This window comes from Coturnix japonica, chromosome 18 (assembly GCF_054131305.1).
Source record: "Coturnix japonica strain WE chromosome 18, WE-NBRP24, whole genome shotgun sequence".
Classification (NCBI taxonomy): Eukaryota; Metazoa; Chordata; class Aves; order Galliformes; family Phasianidae; genus Coturnix; species Coturnix japonica.
The window spans coordinates 1,628,252-1,643,128 of record NC_140680.1 but is presented as its reverse complement, the minus strand read 5'-3'; the positions used below and the strand labels follow the sequence as shown (position 1 = coordinate 1,643,128).

The window sequence follows — 14,877 nt, the reverse complement described above, 5'->3', positions numbered from 1 at the left end:
TTCTACCACATATCTACTCAGAGCTCAAAGTGCTCATACTGAAAGCCTGCAGGAGGATAATTGATCTCCTCCCTGGACACACCGGTTCTTCTGCAGGCCAGGGCACCGGAATGCAGTGACTCTCTTCACTCAGACCCCCGCCCCCTCAATCCCTTTATCTGTCCATATGTAGCACTCAGCCTTCAAATCTCTTCTTTCAGAAATCCTATTTTCATCAAGCCTTCCTCAGTCTTCCCTGATAAACCATGACAAAAGAAACATTGGTTTTACTTGAAGACTTGCAATTTCTTTGGAACACTGGGGAGGCAACTGAGCAGCAAAAACACTTTTGCATTTAATTCAGCATATCTGCTTTACAGTTTTTTTCTTTAGAATCCCACAGGTTCTGCAGACAGGACCTGAAGCTGACTCTGGTCCATGCTCAGGTACGTGCAGCAGTCAATCAAGACTGCTCTCCTCCTTGAGCTAAGAACAGTCCCGCTACCTGAAAATTACGTATCTACTGTTGGATTTTTAAAATATTGGTATTTTCCTCTCAGCACAGAGCAAGCAATGGCTTTTCATGTCCTTCTGCTGCAAACTGTCCCAGTTCTTTCAGTTCATCCAGTTTGGAGCTGGTCCCCATGTAAAATTTGCTGATTTTGAACTGCAGCTTTTAGACAGCAGAGTTATCATTGTACCTCTGGAAGAAGTGAAGAAGCCAGAGGGTCCCAGAAGTTTGCCTGCAGTTCCTGCAAACTTCAGAGAGGCAGATAACCTGCAGCACAGCACTCCTCCTTAGTGCTAATGATGGGATCTTGGGTGTGGTCGCTTATGCTAACACTGGTGACACAGGGGAACACAGGAGGCAAAGACAAACCTTGCTCCTGATGCAATTAGATAGAGCTTTGTCATACAGTGGACACTGAGGCACAAGGTCACCAGTCCAGCTGAAATTCAGTCCCTGGAGTCACTACATACATGTGTCCACATACAGGAGGAGAGCTGAGCCTCCAACCAAACTGAGCTGTGAGGTTTCAACAGCTGGCAAGCAGGATGCAGACTGCATCCACAAAAAGCCAATAACCATTCAAACCTGAAGGTAATTTAAGGGGAGACAGAAATAATACACTGTGGAAGTCCCATACTTACTTGATGAGACCATCTTCCATGTAAATGTCAGCATAGAATGACTGATCATCGTTGACTATTCTCCCTCCTTTAATAAGGAGACGATCACTCTGTGGAGAAAAAAACACAGCAGAAGTCAGCAGCAGGCAACAGGTATTTCTTATCTGCCAATGGAGTATTTCTCCTGGGTGCTCTCCTGCATCACACAGCTCACTGCAACAGCAGATACTTCACCAAGTTCATATCTGCAATGGCATTTGGAAAACAGAACAAGCACAAGGACTGTATGACACCCAGACCAGAAATGCTCTTATGTTCCATCTTGCATTCACACTTTTGGATGCGGGCAACTGAGAGAACAGACACTGTGCTGCAGGGAACACTCTATCATAGAATCATAGAATCACCAAGGTTAGAAAAGACCTAAAAGATCATCCAGTCCAACAGTTCACCTATCATCAATAGCTTCATATCCTGAGGAATATGACACTTCCCTCTGCACAAGTCTGAGCGCTGGCTGCATGTGGTACCAGGGAAACACCCTGACCTCATACATGAGTGCCACGTGTTCAAGTGACATTATCTGCTTTTGCTGTTCCAGAGGATATGCAGTCTTCTTGACTGCTTAAAACACACCCAGCACCATTCCCAGCTTTCAACCATCTCTTACTCTCCCCTTTGTTCCCACAGGTGCCTGCAGCCTCAGTTTCAGGGTGTGAACCCTCTCCCCACCACCACCACAGCACAAGCCCAGACCCAGCTGCTGACAGCCTCTGCAGAGTTCACATGCAGGCACATCTTGAGGACCTCATACAATTAATTCCTCTAAGGGAGATGGGCTTGCTGCTTTGCATCTGGTACCCGCAGGGGATTTCTGGAAATATCACTATTGCACGGCCATTCACAGCACGAGAATCCCCTCACACCCTGCAGTGCACAGCCGCTGAAGAGCAAAGACTGGTGCGCATTGCAATGCAATCTCACTCACGCATGGTTCAGACAAAGAAAATGGGTGGGGGAGGCAGCACACAGCACGCTCAGCCACCGCAGCTCTCCCTGGCAGCACTGACAGTCTTCAGCAGCCCGAGGCTCCACAGCCGAGATAAGGTTACCAGCAGCACAGGACCGGGACCCTCAACCCACTACAGCCAAGGGCTGGAGCCATGCCTGACCCCTCACACCCACAGTCCTTTCTGAGCAGCAGACCCAGCTCAGCTCTCCCCTCTCCTGGTGGAACACTGAGGTCTAGCAGAGGTTTGCATGAAGCTACCCAGCAGGTCATCACCAGTGCACGGAGTTGCTACCTTGTCTGGTGGCATCAACATCACAGGCACCCCTCACTTCCATATGTCTCTGCTGCAGCCCAGCCAGGCAATGCTGGCCAGGAGCACCACGTCTGGGCCCACCCAGCTGAACACCTCAGAGAATGCCCAGGCTTGGGGATCTCAGACACAGACAATGCTGTTAACAGACCATTGATTCTCCACCTCCTCAGCACAGAGCTTAGCCCACCCTTCTGCTTCTGTACAAATGTCATCTTGCTAACTGTGCTACAATTTTAAGTTCAGAAAACACTCTAAGAGTAAAGTGGGACCCCAGACATATACTCATGGCCTGTCAGTCACAAAGCAAAACAGCCAAGCTGCTACTGCTAGGGATGCAAAGGGCCAGTACTTAAGTATCTCTATGAGAAAGGCAGACAGCAATTACCATGCAGCAGTATCAGGCACAGGTTGTAAATCAGGACTATGATCAGAAACACAACACTCCAGTTAACTCTAATGTACAGTTTCTCCCATTTCCCCCACACACCATGGCAGACCCTAGTTAGTTTTAGCCGGCCTGCTGGAAGAGAAAGAAAAGAGCCAACCCAACCTGCCCAAATCCAACCAGACTCCAGTATGCAACACCCACATCCATCCTTGCCAGAGTGTAGGAGCATCAGCACACACTGATGCTGACCAACCCTTATTGCTCATCAAGCCAGAGAAAGGGCACATGGGCGCTGCTGGTGTGGGAACACTTGACAGCTGCTGAATAAACTGCTAATATAAAGTCAAAAAATACATCCACACACAAATGCAAACAGTCACTTTGTTGCAGACATGAAGGGCTGCTCAGTGCTCAGTTAGTTGCTAAATAAATAATGTTGCTATACTCACTACAGCTGCAGCACAAATAGTGCCTTTATTCAGGGGTCAGGCTCTGCCATGGGGCCTGCCCCACACAGCACCCCTGCACACAGCAGAAGGGCTGTGCTGGTACCCACCCGTTAACAAGGAAGAAAAATCTAACAAAGTAAAATAAGAAATATCCTGATGACGCCCCATTTCCAGGCTCTGCATTATTCAGGGGAGCATCCAGACATTGAAAAGCCAGAAAAGCAGAAAGGAAGAGAATGAAACAGCTTGGAGGAAATGAATCTGAATTAATAGGCAGCTTCTGCAGCACAGGCATCCAGAGTGGCCCCAGACCACAATGAGCCCACTGTTCCCTCACCAGAGCTCGGCTGTGTCTCTCCTCACCCACCGCATCCCCCTGCCAGGCCGTGTCATTGGCACTGTCAGCAGATGGGAGGCAGCCCCTCTCCTCCCGACCCACAGCACAGTGCCACATGTGCCAGGGCCCAGCCCAGTGGCAGGCACGAGCCTGGCTCTTTGCAAGGGCCACATGTGGGAGCAGCACATAGCTGCGAGGTGCCCCAGCTCTCACTGGGATCTCCACCATACACACCTCTGCCCCACTCAGCAGCTCCATCTGTGTGAAGGACACTATTGCTCTGCCTGCTTGCATTTGGGATCAGCCCTAAGAAGCTTTCAAAACTATTACCCATTTCCTCATGCCCACACTCTGCTCCTGATGCTCTTAAGCATCATCTGGCCATTTGAGATCCTGGAGTATCAGGAGGCCTCTTAAAATCCTTTGGTGTGATGTGTAGCCAGAAAGGGAGGCAGCTGCTTCCAGGGGGATCCAGCAAAGAACGCTGCTCACCTCACTAACAAAGCACAAGGGCATCGTTAGGGTAGCACAGAAGCAGGTGCATGGCTTTACTGCTCTTTACCTTGATAAATAATAGACACTAATTGCAAAGGTGTGACATCAGCAGCTGAATGTGTCCTTATTAAGGGACTACACATGGGTACTGACAAGCCTTGGGCTGGAATGGCAGTGCCAGCAGAGGCACAAACTAACTCCTTGTTCCCTACCACCTATGGCCGGATGTGGAACAGAACTGCCCAGTTGGTAACTGAGGCTTTTCTCCCCTCACAGGATACCAACCAACCCTACGCAAAGCTCTTTATTTCCGGAGAGGTTACAGACGTCACAGAGATGCTGCCTGTGGGCTGTGAAGAGACGGCTGAAAGAGGTGAGCGCAACCCACACCGTGAGGAGATGTGGAAACTCCAGACCACTTGGGACAGAAAAGGCTTTTGTGACCAAAGCACAAAGACCAGAATATTTTGTTCCAACCAACAGCTCCTTTGATAGTTATTCTATGAAACTATGGTAAAGGCATTTTCCCTCTTTGACCCTCTACTTCTCTTAGTGCAGGGATAGGAAAATATACTGTCAACAGAAGGAAAGGAAATATTTTGATTACATCAGGGTGGGGGGAGCTAATAAACATACGGAAGGTTTGGGATGAGTCCTGAGCTCAGTGCCACAGCATCAGCACACATCATCTGGACAGTAGCACTACATCTAGTGGAGTCTGATGTGATGTTTGAGACCTACAACTTAGTTACTGCCAGCACAAGACACTTCTAAGACCTCTCAGCTGCAGAAAGGTCCCTGAGCTATCCCCTACCCTAATGGCACAACACAGCCTCTTCTAACAAGCACAGCTTAGCTGACACTGTGCTTCCTGACAGACAATAACAGCCCCTGAGATGGAAATGTATGGAGAAAGAACAAACAAGAGAAACCATGCCCAGGGGAGGCACAATCTGCATAAAGCAACTGCAGTGCCTTTCTTCTGGAGAAGCCACCATAGCTGAGATTTCCTTTATGCCACACTATTAAAAGAGATAAGACCACCCAGCCTGTGACTACTTCATTGCTTACCCTACACCTCAAAGCACGCGTTGAGGACATATGGGCACTTGACCCAAATTTCAGGACAAGTCCCAGGTGGCCATGACAAGGCTGCATAAGTCACAGGAGAGAACTACCTGTGGTGTCAGCCCCAAAGATGTCATTCACTCACAGCAATCCAAGCTTCAGTAGGGAGGATTTATCAGAGAAATAAAGCAACTTGTGAGGCTGTGTCACCACTGCAGTGAGAAAGTCCTTGCTGGATTCCAGATGAACAGGAACCAGCCCCACATACCCACATATTTGAACCTTCTATGTGGATTGCACTTTCCTTGTGGAAAAAAAAAAAACAACAGAGAAAGCAGAAATCCCACCTGCAACAGCAAAGTTCTGCTCACTGTAGTATGGGATACAGAGAAGTCAAGATTTGTGAAGAAGCAGTATTGCTTATAAAAGCAACTGGGCGGAGAATCTGCACTGACAAAAGAATTTCTCTTTCTAGTGGCTGTGCTTCTTTGGGAGCAATTTTGTTTGCACCTTTACATTAAAAAGAATACTGCAGCTCCGCTCTGTCTTTCCTTTTTCTTCAAGAGGCCAAAGCTATTCTCAGGAGGAAAAACGGGCAATGCAAAGTCGGCAGAAGGCCACCAACAAAAGATGAAAGACCTTTCGCTTCCCAGAAAGAAATCCCCACACAGCTCCTCTAGGGAGGGCTGCGGGGAAAGCAGCTGCTCCCCACGGAGGAAGGCATGAGATGGACCAGAGCATGAAAACCTGACAGGGAAATCAGCACCGAGAGGCACCAGTGTAACTCTGGTGCAGCTGGACTGCCCGCAGCTTCAAGGGAAACATGTCAGCTGCCTTTATTCTTGCTGGGTGGTGGCACAAACGTTCTGCGCTCATAATAGGTGCGGTCCCCTGCTGTACTGCACTAGCAATGGGGACCGCTGCACCTGACACGGTGTAAGGAGATGGGCCAGAATCCAGCGCACAGCCTATGAGCACAGACAGCATCTCGCAGACCGCGGACACAAACGCACGAGCCGTGCTGCGGCCCCACCCGGCGGCTCCGTGCTCGCCCACCCCACCTGCGCTCCGGCCGCGCACTGCCGGGGACAATAGGAAACGGCGCAGCGGGTCCAGCCGGGAGAGACCCCGCCGCGCTGCCTACGGGGAGCGGCCGCCCGCAAAGCCCGCAAAGCCCGGCCGGCACCTCCCGCGTCCGCATCCCCGCTCGGGCGGGAGCCGCGCCGAACGGACGGCTGCACCCGGACCGCCGGCCGCGATTCGACGGGAGGATGAGAAGCAGCCCCCGGACTGCCGCCAGGCCGGACCCGCGGGCGCTGCCCGGGGAGCGGTCACCGGCACCGTCCGCCGCGGAGGCTCCGCCGCAGCTGAGCTCGGCGCGGCTCTGCCTGGCGCGGACACCTGCGCGGGCGGCGGCTCTTTGTCTGCGCGCCGCCTCCCCGGCCCTCGGCGCGGGGCTCTCCCTTTCCCGCATCACTCCCGCCGCCCGCGTCCCCGGCCGCACAAAGGAACGACGGCACCGGCGGCGCCGACGCGCTCAGCCCCACCGTGATACGCGGGATGTTCTTCTTGCCCTGGTAGGACATGGCGCTGCGCTGCCCGCCGCCGTGCGCTGCCCTCCGCTCCGCTCCGCTCCGCACAAAGGCAGCGCCGCGCCGCGCCCACCGTGCCCGCCGCCACCGGGGACGGGAGCCCGGTCCGCCCCGCCCCGCGCCGCCCCCAGCGCCGCCAGGGGGCGCCCCCGCACCGGCACCGCTCCGAGGGCACCCAGCGGGGCTCGCCGCGCACCCGCACCCGGTTCCGCACGCTCGACGTGGCTCGGCCGGCACCGGGCAGCGCGATGGGCTCAGCCGGAGGCCCCCCTCGTGGGGAAGTCCCGAGGGTCGGGTCGCTGAGGTTGGACAGTGCGGCCGCTCTGCTCAATGCTAACTGTGTGCCCGAGTCCTGCCCGCAGAGATGGCAACCAACGGGCATGAATGGGGCTCCTTACGAGCTACACACTGCTTTTGTGTCAATAACGGACTTCTAAAAGAACAGCCTACTTGGTACAAATAAGGCACCAAAAGTCACCTTAGATTTTAATTTTTTTTCTCAAAAGCTCAAGAATCAAAATCATTTAAACAAAAACAACAACAAAAAACCCACCCTGCAATATATTACACACACGACTCTGTAAACACCACGTCTATGGACCTCTGCATTTCAAAACCTGCCATCATTCTGAGGCTCTTACAAAGTCAGACTGGACAGGGATTTCCCCAAACCTGACAAACATTCACCCACTTAATGTGAGTCAGCAGCTTCTCCACAACTTACCTTCGCTGCCAGCACCTCCACGGCATCAGCAATGCTCCTCAGGCTGCCCGGCTCTAAGGGCCCACTCCCTGACACCACCAGAGCAGCCTACAAGGGAGCACTGGGAGGGCTGAAAGCCTCCCCCCCTCCCCTGCTGCACCCATCTACTGCAGGAGACTGCAGGTCCCAGAAAGGGAGTCAGAGCAGGGCTGGGCTGGAGCCTCTGTGACCCAGGAGAGAGCAGGGAAGGGACATGGCAGCAGACGACACCATTCCTGCTATGGGGCTGCAACACTCCAAGAATCACTCATGCATCTGGGTGAGATAAGACTGGCTGGGGCAGCCGTACGAGGACACACAATCCTTCTCACCAAACCTCCTGAAACTCCACACATCTATTTTCTAGAAAGCTGAAGAGCCATCACTGCACTGCATGGTGTGATGTGCTGTGCTGTCACTGACAAGAGCCGCAGTTCATCACTCACTGACAGGCAGATGAGACACACACACACACACACACACACACACACACACACACACACACACACCGCTGCCTTCAGCACTCAGGCAGTTTCAGCCCCCTGGAAGTTGGCCAGCCACGGTGACCTCACAGCCTTCCTCCCAGGAGATGTGCTTTCCTCCTGGTTGCTACTGACACTGACATAAACATACAGCCAAACACACCCCAGCTGGCCCCAAACATTCCACATGGAAAAAAAAATTCATAGGGCCTTTTTCAGGTGCAGTCAGAGAAGTGTAAGTGTTACTCTCATGCTTCAAAGTATTCCCAACAAGAAGCACAGCCCATTAGTAAGGTACAGTAAGTGACAATACCCTTACAGCTCATAACTTCCCCAAAACACCTGCAGGGAGAGACAACTGCAGCTAGATATTAATGTACCACTGAGGGGGGCAAAAGGAGCACAGTGAAGAGCAGCAGCAGTGTGAGCAGAGCTATGGCCATACACTACTGCAAGGACTTTGCCAACATAACACTCAGCATGACTGTGGCCTGTCAGTGCTCAGCCACCAGGCTTAGAGTGCCCACCAAGACAGGGAGCTGCTGATCCAACCTTTGGGCAAAGGATGCAAATAGGTTCATGAGTCTTACATGTCTGTGGAGCTCATAAATATAGATGTGGAGGTTCAGTGAGTATAACCACCCATGGAGTAAATCAGGGCTCCAGCAACACAATGTTCAATAGGCACATCAGGACAGCCCGCCCCCATACACACCATCTCCTTCCTCCCATATTTGTTCTTTACATAAAGCCATCCCTTCTTTTATCTTAACATTCAAGTTCTCAGGGTCTGAACTACCTTGGGAGCACACCCAGCCACCTCTGGGGGGGATTCAGCTCCCAGCCATGAGCACTCTCCATTGATGTGTTTGATGACCACGCTGTCAATGCTGCTGGTTCCTGCTTTCCCAAACTCTGATGCTCAACTTTACAGCCACAGGAAAGTGAGAAAACAGCTGACTGTCTCTGTTACTGGAAAACACTCCCTAGCTATCCCCATCATGCTAGCTTGCCCATCATTCCCAATATTCACATCATCTCCCAGAGGCAACGTGGAAGTCTATAGCTATAATCTCCCACTCAGGAGCAGATAGGAATGAGACAGAATCTGAAACTCAGCTGCTTGCTCTGGACATGTGAGGTCTGCCAGGAAGCAGCAGAAGAGCCTCCATACTGTACAAAGCATGTGGGGACCATGACACATTTTTTTCCACAGTGGAGCAACTCAGTTTTCTCCTGGCTGGAATACACCAGTGGCGCAGTGGTTAAGGACGCCGCCTTGCAACACTGGGGCCCGGAGTTCGAATCCCCCCTGTGGCGCAAGTGGTAGAAGTGCCGCTCTGCTACACAGAGGCTCGAATCCCGGGGGCTGGACTCGATGATCTCTAAGGTCCCTTCCAACCCGCACGAAACTATGAAACTATGAAACACGCTGGGTTTCTGGCAATGGAAAAAAGGAGAGAAATGAAGCAACGGTCTGAGACAAGATCCATTTCCAGGTCAGGAGCTGATGTTTTCAAGGAACTATCACGTTTAAACCAGCAGGTATTACTGCCACTGCACTCCAGCTGGATTACCACGTGATTGAAGTCACCTGTCCAAACTGACATTAAGTTCCCCGTCGATGTGTTGAGGATGAGCAATTTCAGGACTGTCCTTTCCTTCCTCCTTTGGACTGCCATTCACAAAACCCTGAAGAGCCAGCTCCATGCCTGTTGGAGATGATACTTTGCAGAATGCAACCAAAGCTCTGGAAAAGCAGAAGGTCTGGAAGGGTCTGTCCCCAATCATCACAACACAGCGACTCCAGCATGTCCATGGCACACACCAAGACACTGTCCCTGTTAAAACATTGCCTGTGGACACCCGGAGGTTTGTGGACTACCCTACACCCTACACAGGAGGTAATTAATAACAGCCCTGATGACATTTAGCTTCAGCCAACTGGACAAGACTTCTGAACCTCCAGCTGAGCTGGAATACAGCAGGGCGAGGAACAGAGGGAAGAAGGGAAATTAATATAAAAGCACCTTGAATTTCTGTTAGATACTGACAAAACTACATTTCAAAAATATTTCATGATGGCAGAATCTAACTGCTATCTTCAAAAGTTGCAAGTGCATGAACTTACTTATGTGACTGCAAAAATCGAATCCCGCAGGAGCCCTGCTCTGTTAGTGAGTCTGCTGCCAGCTGCCAGCTCTGACCCCTGCTAACAGAATGGGATGTCATTGCTTTCACAAACATCTCCCAGGACCCCTCCAGCCCCAGCAGGCCTGCCATGCGTCTGAGAGATGAACAGACCCCAGACTGCAGGAGACAGCCCTGCATCGCAGCAGCAGGACCACAAACGCCTGAGTGAGCAGCATGCAGGGAAGGCATCAAGGGAGGAGAAAACTATTTCTTCTCTTTGCCAGGAACAAATGAGGTTGAAATTAAACATGTCCAATGGAATATACCCCTATCTGCACATGAGCAACTGACTCTGTAGCCAGCTACAATGCAATTACAGCCTGTACCTACAGAGCAAATGGTGACTCAGCAAGTGACCTCCTTTTCATGGTTCAATCAAGGCAAGGGCAGGGCTGGGAAGGAGTCAGCAACCCCAGGCTGGCCCAGCAGCTGTGCACTGAGGCACTGTCCCCACTGCCACCACCAGCAGCACCACGCTTCAAAAGCACAATAGCTATGGGGAGAGAACAGCAGAGTGGCATGCACACCTTGGGTTTATGACAGATCACAAACATAACAGCTTCAACACAGCCGTGGCTTCTCAGGGCTTAGCAGCCAGAGCTGCCCCCATGTCCCCTCCCACACCTCCACACAGGGCAAGCTGCAGAGTGACACGAGGTAAAAATGAACGGGACAGAAACGCAGGAGCAAGCAGGTGGTACCAGGTTTGCAGATACGTTCACGTGGCAGCAACACTTGCCTGTAAATGGCCCAAAGAGGGACATGAGCGCTTGAAAGTTGACTGCAGAAGTTCATTCCGGACAAAAGCAGCAATACAGTAAAGAATTCGGCGCACAGCCCCATCTGCAGGGGAACAATGAGGGTGGCTCACACTGAGATTTGACTCCCGACCAGAACTGCTCTTCTCCCTGCCGGCTCCCCGACTGCAGAGATGCCCGGCGCTGCTGCCGCTGGATGTCACCAGAGAGCGCGGCCAACCCCTCGGGGCTCCGCTCCCCGTAGGCTGCAACCCGCGGGCTCCTCCTGCAGCTCGGAGACGGCCGTGGTACCCGCACCGCACCGCGCCACAACAGCCCCCACCCCGCAGCCGCACACGCTCGACGCGTTTCGTTTGGCACATTGATTTGGCCGGGATGCAGACAGCAATAGGAGGCACCGGGTGCTGGCTCAGGTTGCAGATCACCATCGAAGTCCTGTGCAGAGCAGGGAACAGGAGGAAGGGCCGTGTGCTCTGCTCAGCCTCGCTCCTGCTCTCCCTCAGCTGAACGGGAATATCCACCATTGGACCCAAACCCTCTTGCTGTAAAATGGCATTTGGCTGTTCCCAGCAGAGAGATGAGAGCGTGCTGCTGAACTGAGCCCACAGGAGTCAGCCCAGCAGAGCCAGCCAAAGTACTGCTGTATTTTCCAACTCCTCTGCCTCATCTCCAGGAAGAATGCCAGCATGTTTGATTTTTGTTTCTTCCTCCTGTTTCCTCCGGTCATCATAGCAACTGCTCACGAGCAGAAAAAGAGCATTCCCCATCTCTCCACAGAGGTAATGATGGAAGAATATGTGTAGGGAAAACTTGTACCTGAAGTTAAGCATCAGAAGAAGCACAGATTTAAGTGGTCTGTGTGGTCGTTGTCCTTGGGATTAGGGCTGCCAGTGACCAACTCTGCACTCACTCAGACCACTTCTACAGATCAGGCTGCACAGATGAGGTGCTTTTCTAGACCTCACACTGTTTCTGCCAGAAAGGGAGCTTGTCAGCTGCTCCAGGACTGGAATTGATCAAGGCCACTTTGGATGGATCTTTGGGCAACATCAACTAGAACAAGTTGGCACTAGGTCGCCTTTAAGTCCCTTCCAGCGTAAATCATTCCACAACTCTATTCCATGATTCTAAAAGCTGCTTGCTTTGATGCTATTTGCAACGGCAAGGCAAGTTTGCCCGGGAAGCCAGGGACAGAAAGGCAGGAATAAGCAGTGTGAGGAAGGGAGGAGCTCACATTCAGAGTGATCACGGTGAACCCTGTGAGTCTCACACATAACTGATGCCACTGCAGGCCTGGCTGGCCCAGCAGCCTTGGGCAGTCAGGCTGAGCTGAGCTGGATTCTTAAAGAACCACAAAAATTAAAGAGAAGGGAAAACAAAGCCAAAAATCTTTCCTCTGCAATCCTGAGGGGGGGTGATACAGAAGTTGTGAATCCATGTCATCAAAATGCATTATTATCCTCAGCATAAATGCAAGATTTTAAACTGTTCTGAATGGCTGTGTACAACTGCAATTTCTTGATCCCACTAAATTAGCTGGTAAGGAAAAGATTAGTCTTGGATTGGTGTCTCTGCTATAAATTACTGGCAGTGGAAACAAATTCTGGATGCTGAAGTCATTGCAAATGTTATGAGTGTCAGAAAAAGAAAAGCTAACATTGGAAGCAACCCTCTGCCTCATTCCGAGTTCAGTCACCAGCAGTCATAGCGGTGCCACACAACTGCAGGGCAGGGCCTGTCAGCTCCTGCTCCAGCAGAAGAAGATGGAGCCTTCCTTGTGCCACCCAGAGCAGCCTCAGACTATGGGGAAGCTGTAATCCCCAGTTTGTAGGCCCATGGCCAGTTGCCTTGGAAATGACAACTTCACTGCAGAACCACACAGCAGGATGGGATGAGAAGTCCGGGGTAAGCACAACAAGCCAAGTGCTCCCCACCCATGTTACCAAACAAAAGGGTGGAAGAGTTGGAGTGCTGTACGCAGAGCAGCTCATGCAGGGTGTTGTCACAGGCTGCTCCTTATCATCCAAGGCATCGGGCACTGAAGAGATGCCATGCCTGTGAAGTTCAGTTCTCCACCCCTCACAGCCATGCTGCCCCTGCAGGTGCCCAGCAGAGACACACAGGGTGCATTTATCTGTTGTCAATGCCCAGGGATTGCCCTCAACACAGAAATTCAGAGTGTGCTGTCTATGAGCTCCAGAGAAAAATACATGATGCAATCCATGCAGATAGATAAAAAGCATGGCAGTACTTGAGAAGAACTACATGGAACTTCACAAGGGAATAGTCCACATAGAGTATTACTGATGGAAACCTGTGCTGAGCTCAAACCCATTGTTAAATAAGGTCCCTGCAATGCTCCGGACCAATGTGCTGCTCCTCCAAAACTTGAGCATTCCACAACAACAGCCCCTGAAGCAGCAGGTCCCAGATCTGTGGGTGTTCTCCTGCATGCAGCAGAGAACAGCTGCAGGCACAGCCCTCACCCATCAACGTGGCACTGCGATGTGGGCACTGGGAGCGGGTGAACCCAGAAAGCTGTGCAGGTGCTGAGCAGCCTCTGCACCACTGCAACAGATCTGCTGCCTCCAGCTTGGAGGGGCGCTCACTCTCACTGTCCCCAGATCAACTGGCAGAGCTCAGATTCCCACTGATGAAGCAGAGGCAGGCAGCTGGCTGCCGTTACAGTAGTACAGTGGAATGACTTCACTGTGCCTGAAGCCACAGCTCAGTTTTTGACTTTCCAGTAGATTTTGCAATGAAGTAAAGTGAGGCTGAAACATCTTCCGGGTACTGTGCTGCACTGATGGGTTTTATGTCAGCACAGGGCAGTTACACATTTCAGTGTCTTCCTGCAGAAATAGTGGTGCTTTAATTATAATTAATGCCATTAAAAAAGAGATGTTGTGTTGGTGTCATAGAACGGTTGGGTTGGAAGGGACCTCAAGGATCCCTTCCAGCCTCCAACCGTGCCACCACAGGCAGAGCTGCCAACTTCCATATCTAATTCCAGACCAGGCTGCCCAGGGCCCCATCCAACCTGGCCTTACACACCTCCAGGGATGGACGGGGCATCTGCAGCCTCTCTGGGCAGCTGTTCCAGCACCTCACCATTCTCGTAGTAAAGAAATTCCCCCTGACATCCAACCTAAATCTTCCCTCCTTCTCCAACTATGTGTTCACAGAATAATTATCTACCTGCTGCCCACTGCATGATAAGTCCTTCACTCTCAGCTTTCCTAACAAACAGTTGCTTGGTCAAGGGTAGATCACTTCACCTTTTCCTCTGTTTCTTAATCTAGAAAATATTCAAAGAAGTTCAGTTTATCTCAACAAAGGAGTCTCTGTGTGCTCTGAAACTGCAAAGAGTTCAACACAAGCAAACTCTTTGTGGCTGCACAGACACAATGACCAGCCATAGCAGGGGGTCAGTGCGCCAGAGGGGCCCTTCCCATCGGGGATGCTACTCTCAAGGGCACTCCTGAACTTGGAAGTTGTAGGAAAAAGTCATATGATTCTTTCTGGCCAGGCAGCAACAAGAACACTTATACGTGAAGCTTCCCACCCTCTCAGGCAAGAAGTGTAGATAAAAAGGGCTCAGTTGCTGATGCTTATCAAATGGAAGGCTTCAGAGGAAGAAATCTGGAAGCAGAAAACAGCAGAAAGAGTTGCTGAAGAAGGGAAATCTCAACTGCAAAATTCTGGTAGAAGGGTCTAAACAAGACCTTAAAAGGGAATGAGACTGCTCCAAATATTGGTACAGCTAATTAATGAGAAGCTTGGAGAAAAGCCCACAGACACGCTGCTGCAAATCTCTGTTTCTTTTTCAACAAGCGTCAGTTTAATGTTATTTCAGTGGTCAGTTCTGCAACTGTTAATCAAACCATACAGACAAGGCTGGCACTGATAGGAGCCGGGTAAAGTTCATTCCCACAAGA

General features: G+C 51.4%; 1 protein-coding gene across 2 annotated transcripts in view; it reads right to left on the bottom strand.

The window, feature by feature from the left end:
• The window catches only part of DPYSL3 (dihydropyrimidinase like 3), a 32,246-nt gene that overhangs the window by 15,822 nt on the left and 1,547 nt on the right, over positions 1–14,877 (bottom strand). The window contains exons 1-2 of one of the 2 annotated variants that reach the window (XM_015875524.3): positions 6,720–6,877; positions 1,132–1,220 (exon numbers count right to left, since the gene is read on the bottom strand). In XM_015875524.3, coding sequence (XP_015731010.2) covers positions 1,132–1,220; positions 6,720–6,758 — 128 coding nt within the window. In that variant the 5' untranslated portion in view covers positions 6,759–6,877. Of the gene's footprint in view, positions 1–1,131; positions 1,221–6,719; positions 6,878–14,877 lie in introns of those variants that run through there. The other variant, XM_015875523.2, reaches the window with a different exon arrangement.